The 12989-nt window shown below is 37.1% G+C and overlaps 1 protein-coding gene across 1 annotated transcript; it reads right to left on the bottom strand.

Annotated features, from left to right (window-relative positions):
* Positions 1–752: 752 nt before the first annotated feature.
* asb8 (ankyrin repeat and SOCS box containing 8) lies at positions 753–5111 on the bottom strand. Its single transcript, XM_052105347.1, is given in 6 exon segments — positions 753–790; positions 793–842; positions 844–895; positions 898–963; positions 966–1221; positions 5094–5111. Coding segments are annotated over 6 exon segments (480 nt in total).
* Positions 5112–12989: the final 7878 nt, after the last annotated feature.

Here is a 12989-nt window from a genome sequence, read left to right on the forward strand (position 1 = left end):
AATCCAATACTTTCAATCAGGTAGTTGGTAGTGTCATTGAGAAATATTAATGATACATTTTAGGAAATAGATGCCATTATAGAAGTATTTTTTCCATGGCCCTGCATCAAAATGACAGAGATGTGAAGTACACCACAAATATCTTTTGTCTTTTGAGCCAAGTTTACCACATTTTTCATTTTCCTCAGCCTTTCAGGTTGGATTTATATTTGATGACTTGTATACCTCATAAAATAATTTTACGAAAAAATGACAATTTAGTTGGCTTTAAAACTTAACATAAGGTGTAAGTAACTGTGTTTTAAATATAATAAAATACAACTGCATACATTCAAAACAAAACAACACAAATAATCTGGATTATAATTTAAGTGCCCTGTTAAAGGGTTAATGCTTATTTTGCTTCCATAGGATTCACTGGTAAATAATATTTTTAAATGATTTTTTCTTGATTTTGCAAGTAGAGGTTTTTCCATAATTTATGAGTTTGACCAGAGATATTAACAACCAGATTGGTACTCCTCTGCATCACATGATCACACACTGCAGTGCCACCCAAGTGTTTGATGAGATTAAAGTAACAAAGAAAATAATTTCTCAATTATTCACTCACTGTATATGGACAGACACAGTTCAGATTGCAGTTTGATTACAACAGAATACAATCACTCGTTCACAAACACAGAAGACATCTACCTTCTCCACATCTGACATTTAGGACAGTCTTCCCCTGCTCCTCCCCTTCCGTGCCCTCAGTCTCTGAGGAGCACATATTCTTTAACTGACTCTGAAGAGGGAGCTGTTTTACAGCAGAGGGGATGTAATGCACTCCCATGCTACTGCACACAGCGAGCAAAGGCGAGCAACGTAGGTGGCTGAGCTACCAGACTAGTTGAGCCAGTAACTGAGGATCTTTACTGAGCTCACGTGGCAAGGAGCCATCTGCCTTGCAGATCTCGAACGGCCCGCAGCATTGCAAAGCAGCTCCAGAGACTTTTCCTCCTGTTCCGTTCCCAGACCCCGAGACAGCAGCGGGGATATAGGCGTCTGGCCCTTTAGGCTGGTGTCATGCACTTGAGCACCGTACTCTAGCAGCACACGCACACACTCCAGGTTGCCCTTCATGGCTGCCCCACTAAGAGGCGTGTCGTTGTTGTAATTGTTAACATTGAGGCAAGCGCCACTCTCCAGCAGAGCAAAAACAGTGACCAGGTTGTGAAACTAGTACCTGCAAAGTGCGACAAGGCTGAATCCAGTTCGCAAGCTCCTCGTCCAAATGTATTAAATGCACGGGTAATTGTGTTAATCTACCCGCAACAGGCGGGTGATCTGCTGCAAGACGGTTTGGAGTGTCACATAACAAGATGGATATATTAACAATTTGGAATGCCCAATTCCCAATGCGCTCTAAGTTCTTGTGGTGGTATAGTGACTCGCCTCAATTCGGGTGGCAGAGGACAAATCTCAGTTGCTTCCGCATCTGAGACCGTCAATCCATGCATCTTATCACGTGGCTTGTTGAGCGAGTTACTGCGGAGAAATAGCATGTGTGGAGGCTTCACGCTATTCTCTGCGGCATCCACGCACAACTCACAACGTGCCACACCGAGAGCGAGAACCACATTATAGCAACCATGAGGAGGTTATCCCATGTGACTCTACCCTAGCAACCGGGCCAATTTGGTTACTTAGGAGACCTGGCTGGAGTCACTCAGCATGCCCTGGGTTCTAACGCGTGACACCAGGAGTGGTAGTCAGCGTCTTTACTTGCTGAGCTACCCAGGCCCCACTTTATTCATATTTTTAAAAACAGACAAAAGAAAAGCCGTCATGATTCGCTGTTCGTTCAGAGGCATGCAGCGTAAGCTCGAACAGGTCTCCTGTCTCTTGGAACAAGCGGATGTAAAGAGTTTTCACTTTTCTTTTGGCAGCATTAACTGTATTATCAAAACGCAATACAAACACAAATTCAATAATAACACACATTTGGCAGCATTATTTTGGGAACACCAGGGAATTTATTAGGCTTATTTATTTTGATTATCATTGTCTTTACATTTGTAATTGTTTTCAGTTATTAATCTGTAGGCTATTAGTAATTTTCAATCTGTGTTGATGGACGCTTTTGTGATGGCAAATGGGGTCGTTGGAGACGGTAAATGTTTGGATTTGGGGAGGAGGTTAAAGAAGATTACTTGATCACTTCGTTATTTTAATGCTTTTTTCCCCTGTTTAGTTTAAAGTGCAATTTGAATTAAGAAATGTCTTTAAGTTTTTTGTGTTTCAATAAATGAATACAATTTTTAAAGCAAAATCAATAAAGCAAAAAAATTCCCCAACCCTCGGCAGGGGGGTTAACGATATAATCAGATATCAGTATACTTTTAAAGGCAATTATCACAAAAATATTTTTTACATATCACCCAGCCCTAATATGCAATAATATGAAAAAAGCTGCAATACAAAGTTTCAAATATGCTCAGAAAATTATGAGCAAAGAGGACAGTGAGTGACAGTGGCAAAAGAAGGGATTATGATTTTTTTTAAGAAAGAAGAAAGAAGGGGTCTCATGGGCACCATGTGATGGTCAGACGTGTATATCAAAGAATCCTCGTAGATATTAAAAGGCCTGAAGCCCCGGACACAATTCGGACAGTGAACTGAAAAAATTTGGCATGAATTTATGAACGTGTCGGCAATGCTGATGAAGGTCATTGCAGACTTGGAGGATCTTGCTGTAATACGTAGATCGATCACTTTCATGGAGATGAAATTCAATGAGATGATTAAGAGTTGCGGACGTCGAGAGATGGATTCGTTATCTGGGGTCATCAGAGAGGGAATTTGCTGATAATCCGCTAGTGACCAAGGCGGATTTGGAAAGCGTCTGGGAAAAACTTGAAGATTTGGGGAATTGTAATCGATTAAATTGATTCCAACAAATCATCTGAATTGTTGGAATTCCTGAGCATGAAGAAGGCCAAGATATGGTGAAATTCCCGAGTCTGCTCAACATAACAGGTCATAAACTGGAAATCGAGCGAGCTCACAGAGTTCAGGCTCGGAGGTCCACTGAGGGAGACAGGCCCGATCAATTCTGGCAAATTTTCTGAGATCATCTGATGAAGATCTTGTATTACACAAGGCGAGGAGTAAAGGAAGGCTTTCTTGGAAGAACCACAGCATTTTCTTGTTCCCAGACTTTGCGAATTCGACGAGAGAAACGTGATCGATTCAAGCAATGCAAGTCTTACATCAACATAATTTCGCTTTTGCACTGATGTTCAGCACCAAATTGAGAATAGATGCTAAGGATGTGCGCAAACTATTTACATGCTCACAGCAAGCTATGTCTTTCATAAAGACAGTCGAGTGAGTAAGCCATTAGGTGATTTTCATGTTGTTGCCTAGTGGGCTTGACTCACTGAACATACACTTGACTGTCTGAGGAAAATGGGCACTTTTTTAGTTTTTTTTGTGTTGGTTCCTCCTAGCAGCTGGAGTTTGTTTTGTGGGCTAACACTCCCTCAAGACAGTTGTGGATGAATCTGCATATTCATGGTGCTTATGACACCTACTGGCTGGAGTTTGTTTTGTGGAATATTTCTTGCAGGACATTGGAGGGATTAGGGCATGTGTTGCACTCGTGTAACAATGGCTCACTGAACATTTATTTGATTGCCCGAGGAACTGAACGGCCCACATTATTTATTTATTCTATTTTAATTTTTCGTGTGTGTGCTGGTTCCGCTAACAGTTGGAGTTTGTTTTGTGGAGGAACACACCTTCGGGGCAATCTACACGCCATCGCCCCTGCTTATTGGCTGAAGTTTGTTTTATAGTATATATATATATTATATGTAATTCTGTCCCACAAAATTTGTATAGAAACACCGGATTTGAGCAATCCGACTGCAAATTTGTCACGGGAGCTCTCGTAGGCATACATGGATTGTTTGAGTTTAGAGGGATGGACGCCAGTTGGCGCTGTCGTGTGCGGGGATTATGCGCACGTTTTTCTTTTCAAAAACAACACAATATATTGTTTGTCAACAATACAATACAGCAAAAAGATGTCAAACCAACTACAAATTACTCAAAATAGTCAAGTCATTTTTATTTGTATAGCACCTTTCACAACACACATCGTTTCAAAGCAGCTTTACAGAAGATCAGGCATTAACAGTCAATAACTTTGTAATGTCTATAATGTCTTAGTCATCATTGTATAGTTTGATAAAATACGATTGTGAATTGTTTAAAAATAAGTGATTAAATAATAACCCCATTTATAAACCCAGCAAGCCGAAGGCAACTGTGGCAAGGAACACAAAACTCCATAAGATGTTGGTTAATGGAGATATGTTTCTCCAGTTGCCCTCTGGATAAACATCTCGAATATAATGCCAATATTACTTATGTATAGTGCAAGTCATGGTTTAAAATTATTAAACCAAGTAAGTGTTAATGGCCAGTGTTTAAACAAAGATTTTGTATGAACATGATTATACAGAATATTTTTCTTTATATAGCCCTTTTTGAGAATATTCTTTGGTACTTTAATATAGAATATTTATATTACAGAATATAAATCCATTTAACTTCAAGACCGTTTAAACTAAAGTTGTCAGATTGTTTACTGAAGTGTTAACATCCATGTTTAACTGATTTAAACATCCATATGAATGCCATATCCATTAAATGGATATGGCATTCCACCTCCAGGAGGTTTTCAACTTCTGCAAGGCAGCAGACATGGACCACCATGTCCCTGGCGAGGACATTTTACTCCCACAAGTGTAGACAAACCTGTCTATATGTAGCCGATGGTTGGAAAGAAACAGGACACAGACACACTCACAAGTTTTGTACTTATTTGAAGAATGAAAATTGGATTACAGTCAAGTTTTCTGACAATTTAAAAATGTGACTCAAAAAGAACAATGTCCCAAATGAGAACAAAAATGATGCACAATGATAAATCAGTAGAAAGAAATACAGTAATGAAATATGGTAGAGGCTAATGTCCAAATCAAAGGAAAAAAATTGGGCATTAGCTTACTCATAGACTTCAGCATACATCATCTTCACACCCTGTCTACACCAGACATGAGCGTCACATAACGTCTAAAGCAATAGAACACATGTTTAAATCCCTCAAAGAATTTTATGAATTTAACACATGCGTAAATCACTCACAGGATTTAACTTATTTTTAGCCAGGCTCCATGTATTGCGGTTTACAACAATAGAATTCTCATTACACATGTTTTCAAATATGACACATCTTACACTTATTTACTAAACTGGAAAACACACTGGGCTATAAATCAATAAGACATTATTAGTAATACATTTACATACCCAGTCCTTGCATGTGCACAAAAACGTGGTCAAACTCCACTCATGCAATCCATATGCATGCAAAAGTGCATTTTGATGTTTAAAATAAATGACAGGTAACAAAATAATCAGATCTGACTATGGCAGCATGGTCAGGTTTGACAGTATATTGGAGCATCATAGCGAAATCTAGGGTTTAGAAAAAAATGCTACAATTTGACAAATAGTTTTGTATAATGTTTAAATATATATCCAATCCTTAACTTGTGGTAAGATCTAGAAATTAAGTTTGTTACAACATTGGCTTATAGAGATCAGCCAATGCATAGAGCATTGTAGTCATCTACTGGCCAAAGTTATTTCATTAATTGTTTTTATTTCTTTATTCCAGCAGATGTCACCAGCAGGGGCAGCTGCCATACCTTGGCTGCCTAGTCAATGCAAAGGAATATATTTTAATTACAGGATTAACAGTTTTTTTTATAATTATTTTCCCATCCACTCAATTCCATACCCACGGGCTGTTTTGCTTGACTACATCCGCGCATGCGCATGCGTTATGAAGCCGTTATGTGTTACGTAACGAGGACAAACAAATCTAACATTCTTAAAATATACGTACGCATCAATAGGCTACTGACAAGAAAAATAATTATTTAAAAGGGACAATTATACATTATGAAATATTTAACTTCGTCAAACACTTTAAATATTGAAGAATTTAACAAAAAGGCTACTACAGCATCTACACATGGCTTTAGTGAAATTTGGCAAAGAGTTCAGACCGTTCTGGCTCACGCTGCTTTATCTTTTCTAACTCATCTGAATAATGGGGTGTGCTCCATTCAGAAGTGATCAGCCCTAATCCCTATTTCCTTCCAAGACTTTACCCCCCATTGTGAGAGCTTTGAAGGGCTGAAAGGTGTGTGGCTCAAAAATAGTGGTCTTTTGGTCATTTTATTGTAAATTCTGTTTGCAATGAACCTACAGCTTAGCTATCATTATTATTCTCCCTTATGCCAAAATCTCCTAGACATTACATGTTCGTGATTTCATACTTCAACTGTCAAAACTTACTCAAAAAGCCCTTTGGCTTACTGTAAGACCTGTAAAACTTTCTAACTTCAAGCATTTAATAGTATTTAAAATTTCAGACAAGGTTTGGTCAAACCAACAGTTTGTCTCAACAAACTTTACGTATCTAGTTTAATCAGTTGTACCACACAAAATAAAATATCAATATCTTCATTTCGCAACCACTTAAGAAAAGTTATCTTTTGTAATGTAGGGCAAGCTTTCAGTTGTAGCAATAAATATCAGTAACAATATAAACATTATTGCTAATTTTACTTTATCAAAATCAACAAAAATTTCACATCAATAAGATAAGTTCACTCATCTTTTTTCTCCCCAATTTGGAATGTCCAACTCCCAATGTGCCTCGCCTCAATCCGGGTGGCGGAGGATGAATCGCAGTTGCCTCCGCGTCGGAGACCTAGTGCGTGTGGAGACTCACACTATTATCTGCAGCATCCACACACGCACAACTCACCACATGCCCCAACGAGAGCGAACCACACATTGCGACCACGAGGAGGTTACCCCAAGTGACTCTACCCTACCTAGAGTAGCGAGCAGCCATAGCTTCAGGAACATAGACCTTATTCACGCTTGCGCCATCTTTGATTTTTTATTGGAATGACAACGAAGCTGTGAGGGATAGACTTACAATCTCTTCAATGGGCTGTACTGCAGTTTAAAGTGTTTTTGGATCATTCTGCGGACAAAACAATGATAAAATATCTGTCCAAGAACATTCAGTACATCAAGAACTCCAGACAACAGGAGTTGTGGAAAATCAGATGTGATCTAGGAGCCTTATACTGATTGTGCCATTTAAGAGATGGTAAGTCTATCCATCACAGCCTCATTGTTATTCCCATTAAAAAAGATGGTGCTAGTATGAATAAGGTCTATAGAGGGAATGTGAAAAGTTAGTCTTTCTTCTTGCAGTGATGCCCGTGGATATAAACTAATGTTTTTCAGTAGGTTGAAGCATTCAGATAAAGCATATAAGTGCAGCAAGGACCATTTTGAAAAAAGCTTGCCAATGAGAGGCAGCTTGAACTCCACCCTTGTAAACTTGCATTCCGTTTGTGGGTCATTTTTGACCCGCGAACACCAGGAGTGTGACTTACACCTGCAGAACTGAAATATTCTTCCAAAAATCGTAATTTGTGTTGAGCCGAAGAAAGTCATACACATCTGGCATGGCATGAGGGCGAGTAAATGATGAGAACATTTTCGGGTGAACTATTCCTTTAAAGTTATTAAAATCCATGTTCACCAAACACTGAATGGAGTATCTGGGCTTATACCAAAGTACCTTTCAAGGCAAGTAAGTCCCTTCAGCAGCCATCTTTGGAACGCTACTGGGTGGGTGGGCAGCTAGTGTCTATGGATCCAAGCAACATAAAAGTATAGGTCCTATCTACTTGAATGGGGAAAGAACAAAATCTCCAAAACAGTTGGTAAAGATTAAATCAAAGAAAATATATTAAATTTAGCAGTTAAATCTGCCAATAATTATATTATAAATTGTGGTCCTTTAACACAGATTACAATCTAAATGGTGATTGGCCGTTTTACCTGTAAGGCGGGACTTCCTATTCAACATCCGCCATATTGCCTCTCACATTCATTTCAATAGCCTACAAGTGGTCCGTCTTGGGCTAAACAGTCTTTGGCTTGTCCTTATTTTCTTTTAAAAATTATCTAAATCATATGCCTAATTCTTTAGACACTTAAATCTTAATTTAGATAAATAAATACATAGAAATTAACATTGATGTGAAAATGTTAGCCTGACAAATAGTGAAAAACAGGCAACAATATCTGTAAGTGAAGTTTCTTTGCATTGAATCACAAAACATATATAATGCCGCTAATAGGGTAAATCTTGCATAAAAATGTTCAGGTCATATTTATCTCCAAAATCAAAATAATTTTTTTTTTTTATTATTGAAGCCTATTTTTAGGACAATAAAGGACATTTAGTTTTTTTTCGTTGTGATATTATTTTATTTAGTATTATTAATATTACAATTTAATTAGGGCTGTGAATCAAAAAAAAAATGTTTAACTAAATAATAACCTAAAATGTAAGGCATTTTACCGAAGACCTTTTTTAATAATAGGATTAAATGGGCAGATTCCATTCATATGAAAATTTAAAGGCAATTTAAACATTGTATATTGCCAATTATTTCTTAGACACTACAGTCTCTGTATTCCACTATATTCCAAGCTTTCTGGGGCCTTACAACAGCTTTGTGTTGTATGGACTACTTGTATTCTATTATTTTTTAGGGATGCACCGTACCACTTTTTCTCTTCCGATCCGATATCAGAAATCTCAGTATCGGCTGATATCAGTGTTGTTTTTGCATAATCCATTTAGAATATTGTGTGGAACTAATTGGGAGTTCTCTTTACTTTCTTTTGTAAAGAAACACAAACCTCTAACTACACATTATTTCAATATAAATATATAGCTTATTAACAAACACTTTATGAATTAGTATACTGGATAATCTAGCAGCAAAATAAACAGTAATTCCAGTATGAGCAATCAGTAGAAAAGAAGCAGTTTTTTATTTTTGCAAAAAATTTTCAACTCGTTTATGAACTTTAAATGATTCAGATCTCTTTTTTGTTCAATTTAGTTGTAAGATATCAGCTCACTTTTCATTCAGTTATTTTTTAGAACCCATTCAACTTAAATATTATTATAATTTGTAAACAAATAATAATATATTATAATAGTAATACATCTCAATCGTGCACCTTTAACTTTTAAACCCTCATGATTTTATCTTGACATTCTGAACTCTCCAGGAAGTCCTGTATGTGTCTGTTTGTAGGCAAGTTCACAGAAGTTTAATTTGCTTCTTATTCAAATTCTGGTGTAAAAAAAAAAATTATAAAAAAAAACAAAATGGGATTCTGAATGCATATTATAAAGTGAACTGAACTTTTAAGCATCTAAAGTACATCTGAGATATTGTTCGTGGGTAGCGCTCAAATATTGCGCACTGCGTGATGGCTAAAAATAGCCAAGAGTGTGTGTGAACAGAGCAGCTCCATTCACTGACGCGCTGGTGCTGCGCGTGCATTTTATATATTTACTTATTAAATGCAGCCTTTTGTGATTCACAGAGCTATTGCACGTCTTCAAGTGGCTTTGAATAAAATGCACGAGTCATATGAACTGCTTTAATGGTGTTATTATGGTTCTTTTGTTTGAGCTTGACAGTAACGAACATGACTAACACACAGAATCGGATTTGGATCGTCGAACCGATACACAATTTAAAAACGTCAGTATCGGAGCTGATACCAATCCAGGTATCAGATCGGTATATCCCCAATTTGTATAATGATGTTTTTGATGTTTCGTAAACATGTCTTGAACCTATGTTCAAGACATGGTTAAGGGCTTGGCGTAATGAATAACACAATTGGTTTCCCTTCTGCATTGTGCAGTCGAGTAGAGCATGTACCTCCTGAAAATTTATTAATGCCAATTTTTGCCACGGAAAGTGGGGAAAACATTTGTGAAGTTTCAGAATTAATTGAGTGGCTTTTGAAAACACATAAAACTAAAATTTCCCAGCCTTAATTCTACTCTAATTGTTCTTCCTCTTCGTTGTGGGGTGAAATACTTGTATCTAATTTCTTGGTGGGTTTTGTTAAATTCACCCATGAAGTTCCATCCTCCTGAGGACCAGTTATACAAATTCTAAAATAAATATATATATTAGGAAATGTTAGAATTTTGAAAGCAATGTTACATGTAAGCACACTCTATTTTCCTACCTTTGCAATTACACAAATTTGACTAAAATGTCCAAACTGAGTATTTATTAAAGCCCTTCCTTAAGGTTAAAATCAAATCATGGTCAGTAGTTACTGTGGTAATGTTCCTAAATCTTTCATCTCTTCTTAGATAAAAGGCAACACAGAGCAGTCTGACAACACAACACATTTGCAAAGAGAGCAAATGAACAAACCAAAACTGTAAGGCCAAAACAAAATAATTTATTTTCTTTTTGTGACATTTTATGCAGACTGCTAGAATTTAGTGTCTCATACACTTCAATCCATTGTTATATATTCTTCCCTTTGCCACACCAGCCTTTAAATCAATTAACAGCAATAACCCAAACATTTAAAGAAATTTGTTATTTTCTGTATATTTTTGCAAGCCAGTCAACATCAATTCCTTATGCTCCTATTATAATTTCACATTACATAAGATTTTTTTTTTTAACAAGTTAGTGCATTTCATTATGCTAAACCACTAGCTGCTCATATTCATTAAGGAAAAAAAGTGATTTATTTACTGCATTACTAAGCCTCTAGTAAATGCATCAAGTATTTTCTCTGCGGAGATCTCAAAAATAAACAAATTTGTTAAATCTGTGATTCCCTACCAATGTCTTTTTGTACATAGTCATGAATCATAATATCTTACAAGGATAGGGGGTTGGTGGGGAATGGACAGAAGAATTAAAATAAATTAAAATCAATGTTTTAAAAGCAATTCTTACAACAAATTTAACAGCAATACTGTATCCTCCACTGATTAAACGTTCAAATACCCGCACCAGTTCACCACTGCACTTTTTTGTAGCAAAAAAGTGTCGCTGCTTCTCACAGTCCCCAAAGACAATGGTTTTAAGTTAACTCAGTCATTGTCAGGGTACCATCTACCAAAGCAACAAACAAATTCCTAATTACCCAAGCAAATGCCCACCCTATCAAAAGGCATACAATGCCACACTGGCATTGGCCACTCTGACGGTACCATGACAGACCTATACGATACCTTAAAGCAATCAAGAGGATTTTCCCCCACCATATATTGCAGACAGTCAAACACTCTTTTTAAGGAAGAAATGTAATAGTTAAAATAAGGAATTTGTCTAACAATTCATGTAGGATACATTCAAGGGACACCAAGCATAATTCTCCTGTGAACCTCATCTCTTTGAAATTTCAATGTGGCATGAAATGACTGGCTGGTTTGGAAAACATTAAAGATTTGCCAAATTTTGAATTTTACATAACGACAAGAGCTGGTGCTGTAACTGACATGAATGAGAATTGGGAAATGAAACTGGACATCCTGAGCCAGAGAACCCACTCTGAGAATTAAATATGCACATGACCAAAACAAATCATATATTTTAAATGATATCAAAAGTGACATGTACTGCTGATTTTGGCTTCTGTATGACCAAAAAGTGAAATGCCAACATTGATTCCACAGACACAAGAAGAGTTGTCCTGATTCTTGACATAATAATGATAGACGTATTTTGTATTTCCAAAGGTTTCAGGCTCAACAATAATGGATAGACTGGCAAACAAACTAAGCCTCAGTCTTTGAGCTATTTCATCATTGTGACCATGAAATCCATCAACAATCCTGAATGTACTTATGACAAAAAGAAACCTCGCCCAATGAGAACCAAATCGCTTAATGATCCAGATTTTTCTCGAACTTGCATTAGCTGGAACCACCATGTTGTAAACAAAGTAAAGAGCCTGACTGATTATCAGGATATCTGAACATGATCATTAGCCGTTCAGGGAGGATAGTGCACAAAACAAATAATGACTGAGATGACACCAAGTACTTGAGTGTCTATGTACCTGACTGTTAAAAGTTATCATTCACAGGCTGCTGGTTACTCTAACTACAAAAAACAAAAAAAACTCACCAATCAGCAAATCAGTGACATGACAGCATCATAATTGGCAGACTTGACATTATGAAGCGACAGTGGGCTATATCTATGAATCATTAACAAGGCTCCACAATGTATCTTTATACTGCACGTAATGCATTTTGAAATGAGCACTCAGAGTCTGGGAGCATACTAGAATTACTAAGAGCTACAATTTGTAACGCAAACTTATACAAACCTCCAGCGCAAACCTCACTGTCACCCCTAAAGATACCTGCAAAACAATCCACCCTCAAGAACACGTTTCATTCTAAATGGGATCTAATTCCCAAAACAAGACTATTTAAATCTACATCAAACCACATCCTTTCACTCAAAGGTTCATTTATACTGACAAACCACCCCTGGTCATACACCCAGTGTCCTTTGCCTGCAAATGAAGCAACTGAAAAAATAAAAAGATGAATAATTGCATGTCAAAGTGATATCTTTGTAGGTATATGACATATCTTTTATGCACGTTCCTTTTCTTAGTGCATATGCTCTTTGCAGACCACAAATCAATCTCATCATCAACCGAGCCATCAGACTGCCCTCTTTTTCACCTCTTCCCAGCAGGGCTAATATAAACCACCCTTCTTTCAAGAAAGAAAAAGAGCAAAAAAACCTCACATGGATTTTCATTCTGAAGGGACGTTGTCAAGTTAGAAGCATACAATGTTTTTTTTTTTCCTATTTGATGGCGTCCTTCAACAAGCACATACTGCTTCCAATTGATGACCATTTGCCTGGATACCCCAATCTGTGCATTGTTACTTCATGAGAATTTTCCTCTGGAAGTGCTCCAGGCAGGAGAGGTGAATACCATGTTAATTTAGATTTTTATATCCC

Source organism: Xyrauchen texanus, chromosome 35, assembly GCF_025860055.1.
Source record: "Xyrauchen texanus isolate HMW12.3.18 chromosome 35, RBS_HiC_50CHRs, whole genome shotgun sequence".
Taxonomy (NCBI): domain Eukaryota; kingdom Metazoa; phylum Chordata; class Actinopteri; order Cypriniformes; family Catostomidae; genus Xyrauchen; species Xyrauchen texanus.